The 19,781-nt window shown below is 32.2% G+C and overlaps 1 protein-coding gene across 1 annotated transcript in view; it reads left to right on the plus strand.

Moving 5' to 3' along the window:
* LOC126009196 (sodium channel protein type 2 subunit alpha-like) overlaps positions 1–15,422 on the plus strand; it is a 178,870-nt gene extending 163,448 nt beyond the window's left edge. The window contains exons 23-27 of the mRNA XM_049773565.1: positions 1,393–1,446; positions 1,961–2,098; positions 2,417–2,521; positions 9,895–10,165; positions 11,997–15,422. Coding sequence (XP_049629522.1) covers positions 1,393–1,446; positions 1,961–2,098; positions 2,417–2,521; positions 9,895–10,165; positions 11,997–13,192 — 1,764 coding nt within the window. The 3' untranslated portion in view covers positions 13,193–15,422. The remainder of the gene's footprint in view (positions 1–1,392; positions 1,447–1,960; positions 2,099–2,416; positions 2,522–9,894; positions 10,166–11,996) is intronic.
* Positions 15,423–19,781: the final 4,359 nt, after the last annotated feature.

Consider the following 19,781-nt stretch of genomic DNA (forward strand, 5'->3'; position numbering starts at 1 on the left):
TATAGAGGAGGTAACCGTGTGGTTTTTATTTGACATGGATTGAATTGATGGTAATGAGGAGAAGAAGGTGAAAGAAGAGGGATGCAAGAAAAGAGAAAAGGGAAAACAAAACAGAACAAGACAAACCAACAATTAAACAACAACAACAAAAAATATGAAGTAATGAGAAGAGAGGGTAAAAGAGCAAGGGCATGTTAGTTTGCTTGAACTAGTTTGCTTAGGCCCTGTAGTAAAAATCTGTATGTCATGGTTGTTGCTTCGGTGGTCTGGCTGGTCATGCACTTCAGGTCCTAAAGAAGGCATAATCTAGAGATAAAGGGTATGTAAAAGAGTTTTATCCGGACATTTTCATGATGCAAGCTGAGTATGGTGCCTCGTGTGACTCAGCACCGAGGTACCACAGTAGGATGTTCACTCTTTGTATCCAGGAACCCCTATGAAGCCCACATATTTAAAAGAGTAAATTGTAGTTGAATATATTGCTTGAAGGTTAGAAACTTTTCTTCTTAAATAATAGTCTCAATATAGTATTTCTAATAATATTGAGATATTTGTTGTTGTTGTTGTTGGGTCATATCTGGCAGCTCTCAGGGGTTACTCCTGGCACTATGCTCAGAAATCACTCCTGGCAGGCTCAGGGGACCATATGGGATGATGAAATTCGAATCACCATCCTTCTGCATGCAAGGCAAACGCCCTACCTCCATACTATCTCTCCAACCCCAATAATGAGATTTTAAATAAAAACATTATGATTGATGGTAGTATTTTAAAGAAGGTACAGAGAAAAGATCATTGGCATTAAAAATGTAGCTTATATTACACCAGGCCAATGTTACTACTGTAGATATCATGTTATTTTATGTTATATTTGATGAGTTTATGATTGTTGCCTATACTAATTTTTTCATTCATTTTCTAATTATTACAATAAAACAACTATCTATATAGTATTACATTGAGTCATTTTTCATAAGGAACTTGAGTATTTACAGATTTTAGTATTATTGAAGTGCTGGAACCACTTCCAATATTCCAAAAGTCAACTATATTATGAAGTTTGTTCATAGAATTTAAATTCTAACCCAAAAACTACTTTTTATATTTCTTTTTTTAATATCTTTATTTAGACACCTTGGTTACAAATATGATTGTAGTTAAATTTTAGTCATATAAAGAACACCCACCTTTACCAGTGCAACATTCCATCACCAATGTCCCAAATCTCCCTCGTCCCCACCTGTATTTGAGACAGGCTTTCTAATTCCCTCATTCATTCAAAACTATTTTTATTCCGATATTTAAATTATTCGTGGTTCATTAAAATGACAATGTCTGCTTAGTACAGAAATTTTTGAGGAAAAATAGTTAAATGGCATGACATTTTTACAGGCTACATTCAAGGGATGGATGGATATCATGTATGCAGCAGTTGACTCACGAAATGTAAGTTTATTTGGAATAAATTAATTGTTAATTGTAAATACTTTGACACTATCAAATTAAATAATTTAATCAATATAATAGAAATAATGATCAATTTAGTAAATATTAAAAAACTAATAAATTTGTTTAATAGGTAAAATATGGACAACATTTTACAGTTGAGGAAGCTGAGAAAAGATAAATTTTAAAGCTTCTAGCATAGATTCTAGCATTTCTCTAGATGAGAACATCTTCACTTTGCGAACAGTCTAGTCCTCACTTTTAATGAAAAGTATGTTTATACTTTAGGAACTTATTGGGTGAAACTAATTTAATTACTCACTTTTCTAAGTTGTCTTTTTTCTCTCAAACAAGTGAATAATCAGTCTTTATTTTTTTTTTCTTTTCAATCTTAGGACCTAGATTTCATGTTTTATAAAATATGTTAAATAATTTTTCATTCTTAGTGGAGATATGCTCTAGGAGTTAATAACTCAAATTGTAAGCTCTAATAGTTATATTTTATATTTTATAGGTTGAATTACAACCCAAATATGAAGACAATTTGTATATGTATCTTTATTTTGTTATCTTTATTATTTTTGGTTCATTTTTCACTCTGAATCTTTTCATTGGTGTCATCATAGACAATTTCAACCAACAGAAAAAGAAGATAAGTATACTAGAAATGCATTTCTGTTCTGAAAATATGTACTAATAATGTCAATATTTTCTTTAAGTAATTACCAAAATGAAATTACCTTGAGAAGATTAATAAGTTGAATTTTAAAATATTTGAGAATTGATAGTCATTTGCTTTAACTGATTATTTGATAAATACTCATTATATAGTTAATATAAGAATAATACTGACATACATTACATAAGTCATATATTAAATATATTATTTTATTAGTTTTAAAATTATCAGGATTTAAATAGAATGACAATAAACATGATGCTAACATTTTTTGTTTTTTTTTTCCTTTACTTTGGAGGTCAAGACATTTTTATGACAGAAGAACAGAAGAAATACTACAATGCAATGAAAAAACTGGGTTCAAAGAAACCACAAAAGCCTATACCACGTCCTGCCGTAAGATTAACATTTTTTTCATTGCCAATAAAAGTTATACTATATCATTTCCACAGTATAAATCAATAGATTTATGGTTATAAATTTATGGTTATAAATTTTTAAAATAAAATTTTGCTTTATCAATATGAGAACTAGATGAGTATATGATATTTCCATTACATAGTAGGTAAAAATTGCATAGTATATTATACATAGGAACACAAAGTACATCATAAATTTTTTCAAATATATATGCAAATAGTTTACCTAATATTAATGTCACTGAGAAGTTATTGTAATGTAGAAAAAAGCATTAATTAATCAATATTCATTTCTTAAGATAACCAAAATTAAAAATTTGCATAGTTATATTGAATAAAACATACAGAATATGAACTCCATTTAAAAAAAAAAGTAATACAATATGAATGAACAGGAAGAAAATCAGAGTAAATCCTTATGAGCAAAATATATTCTTCAAATTTGTAGAAATAAAATCTTCACATAAGAATTAAAATTTATTTTAATAGTTTTTAGAACATATTTGAGTAGTAAACACATATTTTAATATATCTGAGTAGTAGACACAGCACAAACTTGAGAAACAATGCAAATATACTATAATTAATAGAAAGACATAATGATGTGTGTGAATAAAGGAATATCATGCACAAATATTAGGTACATGTGATGCATAGTTTTAGAAAAATACAATAGTTACACATGAGAAGATGAATCAATAATTCTGTCTTATGAGGAAAGGGATAATTTCAATAGAACTGAACAAAGAAAATAAATTAGAGAATAAAAATACTCAGTGAAATGAAAAGGCTACTAATATGGAAAGATAATAAAGTTATATAAGTAATGGAACTTCTAGGCCAGTTGATTTGTGAAGTTATTGCATCCACTAATGTAAGTGAAAGAATTGTAAAGGCATTGAAACTATGGACATAGGTACTATGAAATATAAACAGAAATAAGGATTTTAGATTTGGCAGATGAAATCTAATTAAACTCTGAAATATAGATTCTTTTTTTAAATTATAATATCTTTATTTAAGCACCATAATTACAAACATGGTTGTAGTGGGTTTTAGTCATAAAAAGAGCAACCCCTCCCCCAGTGCAATATTCCCACCACCAATGTTCCCCATCTCCCTCCTTCCTCAACCTCTGCCTGTATTCCAGACAGGCATTCTACTTCTCTTACTCATTAACATTGTCATGATAGTTGTTAGTGTAGGTGTTTCACTAGCTGCACTCACCGCTCTTCATGGTGAGCTTCATGTCGTGAGCTGGTTCTTTCAGCCCTCATCTCTATTGTCTTTGGGCATTATTACAATAATGACTTTTCTTAAAACCCATAGACTATTCTGTCTATCTCTCTTCCTTCGACTTGTTTCACTCAGCATAATAGTATTCATGTCCATTCATGTATAGGAAAATTTCATGACTTCATCTCTCCTGGCGGCTGCATAATATTCCATTGTGTTTATGTAACACAGTTTCTTTAGCCATTCCTCTGTTGAAGGGCATCTTGATTGTTTCCAAAGTCTGGCTATTGTAAGTAGCGTGGCAATATACATAGGTGTGAGGAAGGCATTTTTGTACTGTGTTTTTGGGTTTCTAGGGTATATCCCTAGGAGTGGTATATCTGGATCATATGGGAGCTCAATTTCCAGTTTTTTGAGGAATCTTCATATAATTTTTCCATGAAGGCTGGACTAGTCGACATTCCTACCAGCATGAATGAGAGTTCCTTTCTCTCCACATCCCTGCCAGAACTGATTGCTCTTGTTCTTTGTGATGTCTGCCAGTCTCTGGAGTGAGATGGTACCTCAATTTTTGAAACATAGATTCTTTTTCAAAGGATAATCAGCTTAGATAAAAAGAAGTGTCAAGTAGCCGGAGTGGTGGCACAGCAGTAAGGCATTTGCCTTGCACGTGGCTGATCTAGGATGAGTCCATCCTAGATTCCCCAGTGTTCCATATGATCCCCCAACTCAGAGTGCATAGCCAGAAATAACCCCTGAGTGTCACCAGGTGTGACTTAAAAACCAAAAAAAAAAAAAGTTCATATTTAATTTCATAAAAGCTGGGCCAGTCGCGACATTTCCACCAACAGTGAATGAGAGTTTCTTTTTCCCCACATCTGTACCAGCACTGATTGTTCTTGTTCTTTTTGATGTATGCCAGTCTCTGTGCTGTAAGATGATATTTCATTGTTGTTTTCATTTGCATCACCCTGATGATTAATGATGCGGAGCATTTTATTTCATGTGCCTTTTGACAATCTTGATTTCTTCTTTGAGGAAGTTTCTGTTCATCTTTTCTTCACATTTTTGGATTGGGTTAGTTTGCATTTTCTTGTTAAGCTCTACCAGTGTTTTATATATCTTAGATATTAGCTGCTTATTAGATGGGTATTAATTGAATAGTTTCCACTATTCTGTGAAAGTATTTATATACTCTAGTCATTTTGCTTAGGATATTTACATCTGTATTCATCAAGAATAGATGAATTCTCTTTTTATGGTATCTGTATCTGCTATCTACTTTTGTTTTTTTGTTAATATTTGCTTCATTGAAACTATTGGTAGTGTTTCTGTATCTTCAATTTCCTAAGAGATTGAAGAGGATTGGCAGTAAGTCCTCTTTAGAAAATTTTACTAGTAAATTCATCTGGGCCTGAGCTTTTGTTTAGAGAAGTTTTTTTTTTTTTTTTATTACCATTACTATTTCTTCAATTGCTAGAGGTCTATTCAGTTACTACAAATCATCTTGGTTTAAACATGGGGGCTATAGGAGTCCAAGAATTTATCCATTTCTTCTAGGATCTCTCATTTCATAGCATAAAGATTCTCAATATAATATCTAATTACCCTTTGAATTTCTGTAGTGTCTGTTGTGAGACACCACATTCACTTCTCTTTCAGCTTATTAGTGTTCTCTTTCTTCGACAGTCTTGCTAATGTTTATTGATCTTGTTTATTTTTTCAAAGAACCAGTTCTTGCTTTCACTGATCTTTTGGATCAGTGAAATATTTTGGATTTTTTTTTTCTGGGGAGGGTTCCAATTCATGAATTTCTACCTGAAGTTTTATTTTTTCTTTCCTCCTGCCTGTTTTAGGCTCATTTTTTGTGTCTTTTTCCAATTTCTTAAGTTGTGCCATTGTTATTGATATAGATGCTTCCTTCCTAATGAACAATTGCAAATATAGCTCTTAATACCATTTTTGCCGTGTTCCAAATTATACTAATAATTTATGACTTTATTCTCATTTGTTTTCAGAAATCTTTTGATTTCTTCTTTGATTTCCTCTATGACTCACTGGATGTTTAGTATATCTTTTTTATTTATAGGTGTTAAAGTTTTATCTACATTACTGTTTATAATTTCCTTCTGTTTTCAATGCATCTTGGTCTCAAAAGATAGTTAATAAAATTTATATTCTCTTCATTTTATGATGGTATGCTTTGTGGGCCATAATGTGGTCTATCTTGGAGAATGTCCCATGTTCATTGAACATGAATGTGTATCCTAAAACACTCACATATCTTTCTTCAAAGTCAGTATTTCCTTGCTGAGTTTTTACCTTCTTGATCTACCAAGTGATAGAGCAATATTGAAATCTCAAACTACTGTTGTGTTGTTATTGATGTCTTTCAAGTCTATTTGCACTGTCATAAATATTTTGCGGGCCTCTCATTGGTACATATGTGATTTGGAGTGTGATTTTTCTGATATGCAAATTCTTTGAAAATTCACAAATGACATTCTCTGTCATAAAATCTTTAAGCCTAAAATCTATGCCCTCTATTTTTAGTATTGCCACCCCAGCCTTTTTAACAGTCATTTATTTGAAGAATTGTGTTCCAATTCCAATTCTTCAGCTTTGTTTCTATGTTTGTCCTAACTATTCGACATATTTCTTTCAGGTAGCAGAATGTTGGATTCAATTTTCTGATCCATTTGCTACTCAGTCTCTTAATTGGTGTATTTAGCCTGTTTATATTGAGAAAGATAATTTTCATGGAATTTTGTGCTTCATTTTTGTAGAAATTGTGTGTATTTGTGCATTTTTTTCTTACCTGAAAATAGCCCCTTCGGTTCTTATTTTAAAGTAGATTTTGAATCTGTAAAATTCCTCGCTGTTGTTAATCTGTGAAATTCAAACCTGAAATAGAGTATAGCGGGGTGAAGGATTTTTCATGAGGTGTTCATTTACTTGAGTTTTTATTTTTACTGTATCCCACCATTGCCTTAGGCCTAAATGTTGCTTTTCATGAATCTGCTGTAAATATTAAGGATGCTCATTTGTGTGTGTGTCATTGCCTTTTTGATCGTGCTGCTTTCCGTATTCTGTCTCTATAGTTTATATCATTGTAACTAGGATGTGCCTTAGGATATTTTTATTTGGGTATTTGTTTGTTTGTTTGTTTTTAGTCCACACTCATTGATGCTCAGAGGTTACTCCTAGCTAAGAGTCCAGAAATCACTTCGGGCGTGGGGGGATCATATGGGATGCTGGGAAACAAACCTAGGTCCATTCTGGATCAGCTGCATGCCAAGCAAATGCCCTACCCAGTGCTATTGCTCCAGCCTTTTATTTGGGTTGTTTTAGCTGGTACTTTTCAGGTGTCCAGAATGTGGAAATAGGCCTTCTTCAGCTCTGGGAACTTCTCAGCAATTGTCTTTGACTGTTGCTTCTTCATAGAGATTTTCTTCTGGCTCTCTGGGACCGTGATAATATTTATGTTGTTTCTATTGAATTTATCTCAAAGTTCTATTGTCACCAGATCCTTTATTTTGAGGATTTCTTCCATCTCTGTTTCTTTATTCTAATATTCTTTTCCATCTTCTGCTGCCATCTGAAAATGTTATGTTGCTCATTCTCAAGCTCATTGGTTTTGTCCTCAGTAGCTCTTACTTTGCTAGTGAAGCCTTCCAGAAAGTTTTTTACTTCACCTACCAAGGTTTTCGGTTCTGTCATTTGTTTGAAGTGTTCTACTTTTTGCTTTAATATCTTCTGGAGTCTTATTGGCTATCTACTCCATTTCTTTGAGTTCTTTGATCATCCTCAAGATTTCCTTATTTAATATTTTTTTATCAAAGAGGCTATATATGTAGATGTTACTTGTTGGTTCTTCAAAGCAATGATCTGTATTCACTAAGCATGATGGGTTTATGCATTGCTTTGCCATTGTGACCTTTGCAGTGTGGTGGTGTTTTTTTACGTATTGTGGTGTGGCTCATTGACTATAAGAAATTGACTCTCAGGGCCAGAGCAATGCTGACATAGGATGAACAGTGGTTCCATCCCCAGTGTCCCATATAGTCCCCCAAGTATCACTGAGTGTGGCCAAAAATAATTAAAAAATAAAAAATAAATTGACTCTTCTTGGTATTTACTGATCTGGGATAAATATTACTCTTCTGAGACATAAGAGGATCTCTTTTGGTCTGTCTATCTGCCTCAGTTTCTTGGGACTGTGTGCCAAGCATAAAGTCTTAGAATCTTCATTACGACAAAAGATAAATTAAATGAAAGATAAAGGTAAATCAACAAAATGGTATATGTACCATATTTTAGGCCTGAGAGAAATTATACCAATTAAAGCATAACCTGAATTTTATACTTCGCACTATAAATGGTCCCCAAGCACAACCAGGAATGATCCCTGCGTTCATAGCTGGGAGTAAATCTTGAGCATAGCTAAGTATGGCCCCAAACCAAAGCAAATAAACAAAACAAAACAAATGTACTATGTTCAACATTTAAATAATAAACAGCATAGAGTCTGGCAGTGCAACAAATAACAATGGAATAGTCACAATAGCAACTGTAAATGTCTAAAAAGGAAAGCACAGAGTTGAAGGATGGGCACTAGTAAGAGAGTGGCAGTTAGCTAATGAGTAAAATTAAGGAATTAATTGCTGAAAGTATTAATAAACCAAGGGTCATAAGTTGAAGAATGAGAAAATATTGATTGACAAATTGGAAAAAGAAAATTTCTTTAGAAGAAGAGAAATGCATTTGTGAAGACCCTGAGACAGAAAGGATAGAGACTGGGGTGCAGAAAAATGGTGACAGTAAGTCTTTATTTAGCAGAGGAACAAGTTTAAAAAAATTTTATAGCAGAGCCAGAAATTTTAATACAAGAGGAAATAACATAAGGGTAGTAATAAGTGTGTAAAACTAATTTTGAATAGTAAAAATAGTAAATAAGACCTAAGAAGAGCATTTATTTGGTTAAAGAAAAACATGGAAAGTTATATCTAGTAGAAGTCCAGTCCAGTAAACCAAGCATGTATATAGAGAAAAGAATCCTGATCGGATGTAATTAATGCCAACCCCGAAAGAAAAGTTACTAAGAATCATAGTGAGCATCCAAACCAATTTGCATGTTGGTTCTGGGTAACCAGTCATGTTGATTATAAAATGTACAAGAAGCAGAACTTTCTTTACGCATTTATTCCAGTGGAAATAATAGAGCACAATGTAGTCAAAGTATGTCAAAGTAACTCTCTTGGGCTGAAATACTAAATAAACATAGACAAAAAAAAATAACAATAAATGACCAACAATTAAAACTGGGCTATAGAAAATAAAATACTGATTTAATCTAATAGCAATATATGACCAGTTAATGTTTGAAAATAAGGTCCAAATTGAATAGGCTGAAGTGGGATATCTGAATGTTGAATTTAATAAAGATACCTTTACTATTTAAGAAATGTTACTTCATGTAATCTGCGTACAGCTTTTCTAGTTATAGAATATCTGTCAGAATTTAGAAAATACCCTTTTAATTAATTAATAGCATTAACTAAAATATAGAATTAGTTGTATTAGTTTAAGATGCTATGGAATGTAAAGGCAGAAACTCAGGAAAAATGATAAAAATCTCAAAGTAATTAATTTCTTAGATTTGCTAGCAACACCCTAAAACATAGGATAATTCACATGATTATGTCCTGGCCAAGGAGAGCATAATAGATAATTACTAATTTAAGTCATTTATAAAATAATATTTGGGGCCGGAGAGATAGCATGGAAGTAAGGAATTTGCATTGCATGCAGAAGGACAGTGGTTCGAATCCCGGCATCCCATATGGTCCCCCGAGCCTGCCAGGAGCGATTTCTGAGCATAGAGAGCCAGGAGTAATCCCTGATTGCAGCTGGGTGTGATCCAAAAACCAAAAAATAATAACAATAGTAATAATATTTGAATTCACTATTTCAATTTAGATAATTGTCCCCAATTATAAAACAAGCATGGTATTTTTAGAAGAAAATATTTTTATTTTGCTATTAAAATTAAAATCCATTAATTTACACATTTTTAATTTCTAAATGAACCTTTCTAACTATTCTCTTTTCCAGAACAAATTCCAAGGAATGGTTTTTGATTTTGTAACCAAACAAGTCTTTGACATCAGCATCATGATCCTTATCTGCCTAAACATGGTTACAATGATGGTGGAAACTGATGACCAAAGTCAAGAAATGACAAACATTCTGTACTGGATTAATTTGGTCTTTATTGTCCTGTTCACTGGAGAATGTGTGCTCAAATTAATTTCTCTTCGTTACTACTATTTTACCATTGGATGGAATATTTTTGATTTTGTAGTAGTCATTCTCTCCATTGTAGGTAAGCGGTGCTTTGACTCAAGAAAATTAGAAATTAAAAGCTTTATAAAAAATCTTTTCACTGTTTTTTCACTACTCTGCCCCAGACACCCCCAACTTCAAGTAAAACTACATTAGCCCAGGGACCAGAGAAAAAGTACACTAAGAAGAATGCTTGCTTTGCATGCAACCCACTCAGATGTGATCCTCAATATCCCAATCGTCCCCTGAGCAACATTACCAGTAATTTCTGAGTTCAGAGCCAGGAGTGACCTCTGAGCATCACTTAGTGTGGCCTAAATTCAAAAACACAAAAACAAACAAAATAATTCTTATAGTATATTATTTAGCTTAACATTTCTCTAAGATTGCTGCTGTAACTAACACTTTCAATTATATAATTCTTTAATCTTTAATCTATCATTTTATCTCTTTTCAAAATACAGTAATTGCTGGGCCAGAGCAATAGCACGGCGAGTAAGGCATTTACCTTGCATGATGCTAATCCACATTATCTCAGCATCCCATATGGTCCCATGAGTCTGCAGGAGTAATTTCTGTATCAAGAGTAATTTCTGAACACAGATCCAGAAGTAACCCATTAGTGTGGCTGGCTATGACCCAAAATCAAAAATAAAAAAAAAAAAAAATTGAAATTTTGGCATATTATTTTGTGTTCAACCATAGTAAATCAACAAACATTATTTTGAATAAGCAATTCATAAACACATACAAATAAAATATATAGAATTAATCAAACAATTCATAATAAGCAATTGATAATTGGAATGGTGCCTATGTGTGTTAATTTTATTCAGACACATAGAATCTTCATATTATTAGTGCTTCTGGTGATATTCTTATGTAGACATGGCTATGTCAAAGATACAAATATATATGTTAGTATCAGTACATATTAAGTGATTATGTTTAAGAAATTAAATGAAATGCTGCAAATAAAAATGACATTTAAGACAAGGTTCTTCCATTTGGAAATTACAAACAAAAAATAATAACATAAATAAACAATAGTTTTCTACAATTTATTCATTTTTTTGGTATAAGTGAACTTTGAAACAAGGTACATTCTCTTTGATCTCCATCACAGTGCTCTAAAGAAGAGCAATAGTATGATGGTGAAATGCAAGTTTATACAGACTTTCCCTAAGACTTCCTCTATTTCTTATTTCTACTGGTTCCCAACTTTGTGACCTATAGCAGACTTCCTCACTTCTACAATCTATTCTTCCCCAAATTATTACGCTACAGTGTTACTGTGGAAGCTAATTGAGACTATGTAAGCAAATGCATTTCAAACTGCTTAGCACAAGAAAAGACTCAGTAAGTAGCAAGTTTAACACTACCAAAGTAGGCATTTACACTAATCAGTGATGCATGCCTGTAATTCAACTGTATATCATTTTTGTCACCTCCTCTCATATTTCTTGATCCAATATTGTATGCCTTTTGCACTATTTTTAGTTAAATTTCTCAAAAATTTGTCAAATAACAAATGTTTTAGATATGATCAATTACTGTGATTACTGTTAATTTATGGCTAGAGTTTTAGAAATAATTTGTGTTATATGTAAAATCTTTCTGTGGTGGGGTCTTTCTTTTGAGAGAACATTTTCTTTATATAGAAAAATGACCACTAATAACTTTGGCTAGTATAAATTCAATGTTATAATACAAATTTTATCTGCTTCATTTTGCTAAACAAATACTGCATACTCTGTGTGTTTCCAAAATATGTTATTTATATACTCATAAATATCTAGATATACATTCTTCATCTACATTTTATACAACTAATTAAATATAATACTTACTTTTTCCTCAATTTTCTACAGGTATGTTTCTGGCTGAACTTATAGAAAAATATTTTGTGTCTCCAACCCTATTTCGAGTCATCCGTCTCGCCAGGATTGGTCGAATCTTGCGTCTGATCAAAGGGGCCAAGGGGATCCGCACTCTGCTCTTTGCCCTGATGATGTCCCTCCCTGCCCTGTTTAACATCGGCCTCCTGCTCTTCCTGGTCATGTTCATCTACGCCATCTTTGGAATGTCCAACTTTGCCTATGTTAAGAGAGAAGTTGGAATTGATGACATGTTCAATTTTGAAACCTTTGGCAACAGCATGATCTGCCTGTTTCAGATTACCACCTCTGCCGGCTGGGACGGATTATTAGCACCTATTCTTAATAGTGGCCCTCCAGATTGTGACCCTGAAAAAGATCACCCAGGAAGTTCAGTTAAGGGAGACTGTGGAAATCCATCTGTTGGGATCTTCTTCTTTGTCAGTTACATCATCATCTCGTTCCTGGTTGTGGTGAACATGTACATAGCCGTCATCCTGGAGAACTTCAGTGTGGCTACTGAAGAAAGTGCAGAGCCTCTGAGTGAGGATGACTTTGAGATGTTCTACGAGGTTTGGGAGAAGTTTGATCCGGATGCCACTCAGTTCATAGAGTTCGCTAAACTCTCTGATTTCGCAGCTGCCCTAGATCCTCCTCTTCTCATAGCAAAACCAAACAAAGTCCAGCTCATTGCCATGGATCTGCCCATGGTCAGTGGGGACCGAATCCATTGCCTGGACATTCTATTTGCCTTTACAAAGCGTGTTTTGGGTGAGAGTGGGGAGATGGATGCTCTTCGAATACAAATGGAAGAGCGATTTATGGCATCAAACCCTTCCAAAGTCTCCTATGAGCCTATCACCACCACTTTAAAACGCAAACAAGAGGAGGTGTCTGCCATTGTTATCCAGAGGGCTTATCGACGCTATCTCTTGAAGCAAAAGGTCAAAAAAGTTTCAAGTATATATAAGAAAAACAAAGGAAAGGAAGATGAAGGAACACCTATCAAAGAAGATATTCTCATTGACAAGCTAAATGAGAATTCAACTCCAGAAAAAACCGATATGACACCTTCCACTACTTCCCCACCTTCATATGATAGTGTTACCAAGCCGGAAAAAGAAAAATTTGAAAAAGACAAGTCAGAAAAGGAAGACAAAGCAAAAGATATCAGGGAAAGTAAAAAGTAAAAAGAAACTAAATATAACCCATTTTGTGACCAATTGTTTACAGCCTGTGATGGTGATGTGCTTGTCAACAGGACTCCCACAGGAGATGCCAAACTGACTGTTTTTACAAGTGAATACTTAAGGTCAGTGCCTATAACAAGACAGGATCCTCTGGTCAGTACACTAAAACTCAAAAGAACCAGAGAAAGAGCATCAGCAGGAGGTTTCTGTTTTTCCAACCAGCTGACACTGCTGAAGAGCAGACACAGACAGACACAATGGCTACTCAGACTATAGGAATCCATTTAAAAGGGGGAGGGAAGTTCCATTTTTATGTAAATTCTACTTGTGACACTTGATGATCATAATCGTTCACCACTATTTATGTTTTAACTGCCACACCTGCCATATTTTTACAAAATGTATGCTGTGAATTTATCACTTTTTTTTTTTATTCACGGGTTGTTTACTATTATATGTGACTATTTTTGTAAATGGGGTTGCATTTGGGGAAGGGGTTAAAGGTAGAGAATTTTACATTTCTCTATTGTAAAACTAGATATATTTTAAATGAAGGCATGCTGCACTTCTCATTCACATAAGGATAAAATATCACATGATTAAAGGAAGAGTTTACTTCTTGTTTCAGGATGTTTTTAGCTTTTTGAGGTGCTTAAATAGCTGTTCATGTTTTTAAGATGTCTCATCTGGAAATTTTTAAATGTGCCTGTAAATGTTCCATAAATGTCACAAACATTAAAGAGTTGTTTTATTTTTACATGATCCATATCTGTATATGTATATATGTATATATGTATATGTGCGTGTATATACATATATATGTATATACACAGAGAGGTACACATAAATCATTACATATTCATTGAGACTCCTGGCAGCATGATTACATTTTTGATAAGTGTCCTTTGACATCTAATAAAATATCCCATCAGCCCTTTTTAAGAATCTGATGACCAAAAATCATCCCCTACCACCACTTTAAAAAGTTATTTCTGCTTTTTCCTGAAGTGTTGTTTAGCCATCTTCTGCTCTTGGTGAGGTTGACATAGTATATGTCAATTTAAAAATTTTAAAAATATCTGCTTTGTAAATAGTAATTTTACCCAGTGGTGCATGTTTGAGCAAACAAAAAAAATGACTTAAGCACAGTATTTACTGCATCAAATATGTACCACAGTAAGTATAGTTTGCAAGCTTTCAACAGGTAATATGATGTAATTGGTTCCATTATAGTTTGAAGCTTTCACTGCTGCATGTTTTTCTTGCCTATGCTGCTGTATCTTACTCCTTCCACTGTTCAGAAGTCTCATATGGGAAGCCATATGTCAGTGGTAAAGTGAAGCAAATTGTTCTACCAAGACCTCATTCTTCATGTCATTAAGCAATAGGTTGCAGCAAACAATGAAGAGCTTCGTATATTTTATTCTTCCAATATTAATTGAACACTCTATGTGGTAAAAGCCCGACCATACAAACATGTTGATGTTGCAAGCTGCTGAAATCTGTTGAAAATATATGGTAGAGTTTTTAAAATATATATAAATACTGTAAAAAGGTCATTTTATTTTATTTTTCAGCCTTTTGTACATAAAATGAGAAATTAAAAGTATCTTCAGGTTGATGTCACAGTCACTATTGTTAGTTTCTGTTCCTAGCACTTTTAAATTGAAGCACTTCACAAAATAAGAAACAAAGATTTTGATGCAATGTAGACTTCTGCTACTTTATTAGTACTGTATAACTTTGCACACATTTCATTCAGTGTGAAACAAATCTCAGAGTGAGCCCAGTTTATTTGCTTTCAAATAGTAATGCCTTATCATAGAAAGAAATTCAAGGAAAGATCAACTGTCTTGGCATTGCTTAAATTAGATGTTTTCACTCAGTCTTTTCATTCAGTAAATCATTGGTCATTTTTCAGTGTTTGTTTACACAAATAGATCTTACTCTTAGTGACTCATATTACCTTAGAAATGTATCAGATAGGACATGGAATAGAAGCTTTCTCTTTTTTCCTACTAAACCTGGTAGTGAAATTATATTACCAGATACAGCAAAATGTTTGGTTTTTCTCACAAGCAACATTAAATGTAGCTTCTTTATACTAAAGCTATTGACTTGTAGTGTGATGGTGAAATGCATGCAGGGAAATGCTATTACCATACTGAATGGTAAACCACATTACAATCAAGCCAAAAGAATAAAGATTTTGCTTTTGTTTTGTATCTTATTATTGTTTTGTCTTTGTTTTTATCTTTGAAATGCCATGTGGAGGTAAATTTATATCATGTAAAAATGAGTTATCAAAATTAATGTAAAGAATACACATTAAATATAATTCATCTTTAAAACTTTCATGGAATGAAAATTTATTAAGAAGAGTGTATTGGATATCCAGTTTTAAAATTGAACCCAAATATAATACTGTTTAGAATAGTGGAAGGTTATAAAAATTATTTTTTAAAAAATTTGTTTGTTTTGTGGTTCTGCACTCAGATTCGGCACTGAGGAACCACTCCTAGCAGTGCTCAGGGGACCAGATGGTACGTCCTAAATAGAACCCCAGACGGCTGTGTACAAAGCAAGCATCCTAACCACTGTACTATCACTCTGGACCTTATTTTGTTTTGTTTTTATCTTTCCCAATTTTGTCCTTTCCCTTTATGTTCATGATATTCTTTTATACATACTTTGTCAACTCTGCCTTGAACACTCAGTATTTTTTAATTAAAAATAATCTCCTTAATTCTTTTTTAGTTAACCAAGTGTCTTGATGAAAGAAAAACCTGCGCACTTAAGCTCTTAATTTTCAGTCACTCCACAGAGACCATATATATGTCTACATCCCTATCTAAAATTTCTGAAGAAAAATTTTAAGTGAGCTATGGTCTTGGTTTTCATAATTTATAAATAAGTTTCAAGTATCAGAGTTATCACTTTTAATTAGCAAATAAAAGAATGTTTCTTGATTGTAATTATAGCGAAAATTGTCTCACATGTTTTTTATTTTTTAAAAAGGCCAATTCATGGGACAATTGAACTCAAGTTTTTGAGGATATACTTCAACACTTAATTTTGTTTAGGTTTCCCATTATTACTAAGCCATACTAAGAGAGAAACGAGTTAGGGTTTCCTTGGTCAATAGAAAAAATTTATCCTATAGAAAATATACATGTTCTCCTCAGTTTCATTATGTAACTCATCATGCATCATGTACAAATGATGATCCCAAAAGAATGACTTTGGTTCTATTTTAGAAATTCAATAAGCTTTATTTTTCTCAACATGCACACCTCACATGGCACCCAGCCTAATGCACTTGGTGTGAGATGATTATAGTTACAATATAGAAAATAGAACTAATTCATAAGCATTCATCTAAAAACACTCATTCAAATGTTATCCATACTTCAATGGATAAGAAAATTTGTACCATGGAAAGGCAGTTTATTGACCATTTTTAAACATTCATTCAATGTGAAACAGGAATAATTTCCATTTTCAACTTTCTCATTCTTGGAAATCTTTCATAATTGCCTGTTTTCTTGAGCTTGTACAATAAAAGGTGAATAGGACATGATGCAAATAAATGTCACAATGATTGTTAAAAGAAAAAAATAGTGTTTTTTTCTTTCATATTAATGAAATATTTTACTACTATATATGTATTGTTGAAGCTGAGAAATCAAAGATAAACTGAACATAACTGTCTAAGGTGAAAGTTATAACCAAGAGGCAAAGATCTTTGAAAATTTATGCTGAAGAGTCTGACATTTTATAGGCAATAAGGAATAACTGATTGCACTGGAACAGAATTTCTGAATGAAATCATGTACATTTATACCTAATAAAATAGCCAATAATTGGCATAGTCCATGTGTTCACAATTTTTGGGATTGCTATCTTCCCAATAGCTGTACCTTTATAGGGCAAAATTGTTCCCAAATTGCTACAAGTTGTTACCCAATTAAGTTGTTTTTGTTTACTATTCTAATTCTACCATTCTATCTCCCAAGAAGTTAACCAGTAATACTGTGGATTTGTATTATTAGATTTATTTACATAGTAACATCTTTTCTCAAAATTCCTATTTCTACCTCTTTAATTTGTATTTTATTTTCTTCCTGAAATACACTTCTGAGGGGGTTAATTAATAAGGGAAGCAAAATGATTGTTTTCAAAAATGCCTTTATTTCAGATATTTTTAATTGATTAGTTTACATTATAATTACTAAGAGGGGTTGAAAAATTTTAGTCTAGTAATAAAATTATTTTATATGAATACACTGTTAGGGTTCCCATGTTTGTCAATATTTTTAAATCAGGAAAATTATCAGCTGTTAGCATTAAAATGCTCTGTCATTCCACATGTTCTAGTTCTCTCCAACTTGGAACAGTTGATGGTTTTATATTGAAATTCCCAAATGTTTCCCCTTATCTCTTAAAATGTTTAGGTTTCAGTCTTTGCTCTTGTAAATGTGTCAGATTTTAGTAGCAGAGTAATGGTGGTTTAATAAAAGCAAGTTAAGAAGTTTGGGGTCCAAGTGATAGCAAAGTGGGTAGAGCATTTTCCTTGCACACTCCCAACCCAGATTTGGTCCTGAACATCCCCTCCGGTCTTCCAACCCACATAGAGCCAGAAGTTAACACCTGAACAATGCCTGGTGTGTACCCCCCCCAAATAAAATAGTTAAGTTTTTATTTATAAGATAATTTATCTAAGAATAAAATTATTTCTCACTTAAATGTGGATGAAATTCACAAGTATAGCTATTTGGAACTTGAGTTTCTTTTGTAGAAGAATTTTCAATTAAAGGTTTTAATCCTTTAATAGATAAAGGGCTATTAAGGTATTTCCCTTTCTAATTTTTATAATCAGCATTTTTCTAAGAAATTGTTCCACTTAAATTTATTGCATTTCCTATTAAATTGTTCATATCATTTTCTCATTGCACATATCTATGGTGGTCGATTTAGCTATTATGTTATTTTATTTCTAGTGGTTAAAAATTGCAATTTTTTCTTTCTCTAGTTTATCAGGGGGTTAAATTTTACCATATTAAAAATAAACATTGGATTTTTAAATGTTCTCTAATGGTTTTTTGTTTTTCTGTTACACTGATATTTGTTTATTTAAAACCTATAAAAATTTACATTTTCTTTCCTTATTGGACTGAACATCTATCATAACATTAAAGAGGCATGATGGTAATGGTTAGCCTATATGCTTCTGATATGAGTTGGGGAAAAGTTTTAACAGTTCACTATTAATTATGCTGCTTCATTTAAATTCTTCTAGTAGGTAACCATATCTTCTTAAAAATATTGCTTTAGAAACTAAATTTTGAGATTTTATAAATAAATTAATGCATAGTAAATTGTTTTAGAATTTATATTACCTCTTATTTAAATTACATTATTTTTATCTTTATTTTGATATCGTGGTAGATACAAAATTCATTTTTGATGTTATACTTAATTATTTTCCTGAGATTGAATATTATGGTTATTTGTTTTATCAGCTTCTTATATTGAATATTTTGTTTTCAAATATTTGGCTTCATATTCTCACCCGTGATTGTGAAAAAGATTGGTTTGCAATATTTTTATGTGTTTATTAGATTTTAATAATAAGGTTATATTAACCTCTGGTAAAGTTTCTTTCAAGTTTTTGTCCTCTAGTTAAGATTAATATGCTACTAATTTTACTCTAATTATATAAATAATTAAAACTAACTAGTGAAGTCTTCTGAAACTGAGTTGTATTGTGAACATTTTAAAAAAATGTATTTTATTTAAGAGAGGACATTTAGAATTGCTGTTTCTTCTAATTTCAGTTTCAATAATATTAATTTTTCTTGGTATTTTCACAGTTCAAATAAAAATTCAAGTTTACACACATTAAGTCGTTTATATTATATTTGAAAACTCTATTATTGTAATAATGGCCTCCTTCATGGTATTGCTGATAATAGTATTTTGTGAATCTTTTCTTAATTTGAAGTCTTTCAGATATTCCTTTAGCTAATAAATATTAAAAATCATTAAGAAATAGAAAAGAACATATAATCATGATGTTTAAATTTAATTTAACTTTATTCAGAGAACAGTGCACAATTTTAATATCAATATTTTTGTGAAATTAATTGATTTGTGACATATATAAAATGTAGTTTAAATTCCAAATGTAGTACTATTCAGTTAATATCAATGTTTCATTTTTTCAATAGGCCAGTATTATTAATTCTATTAGAACTTTTTTTTTATTAATTTTCTCTTTCTGTTTTAGTTTAGTTTTGGCTTTTGGTTTTTGGGTCACACCCAGCAGTACGCAGGGGTTACTACTGGTTCTGCTCTCAGAAATCACACCTGGCAGGCACAGGGGACCATCTGGGATGCCGGGATTTGAACCACTGTCTGTCATAAATCAGCTATGTACAGGCAAATGCCGTACCGCTGTACTATCTCTCTGGTCCTATTTTTTCTATTTCTTTTTGAAAAAGGTGTTTCCTTTTAATTCTGTTATCTTTGTAAGAAATTTTGTTATTTAATATACTTAAATGACCAAAATGTATCATAAAATTTTATA

The sequence above is a fragment of the Suncus etruscus genome, chromosome 5 (genome assembly GCF_024139225.1).
Source record: "Suncus etruscus isolate mSunEtr1 chromosome 5, mSunEtr1.pri.cur, whole genome shotgun sequence".
NCBI lineage: Eukaryota > Metazoa > Chordata > Mammalia > Eulipotyphla > Soricidae > Suncus > Suncus etruscus.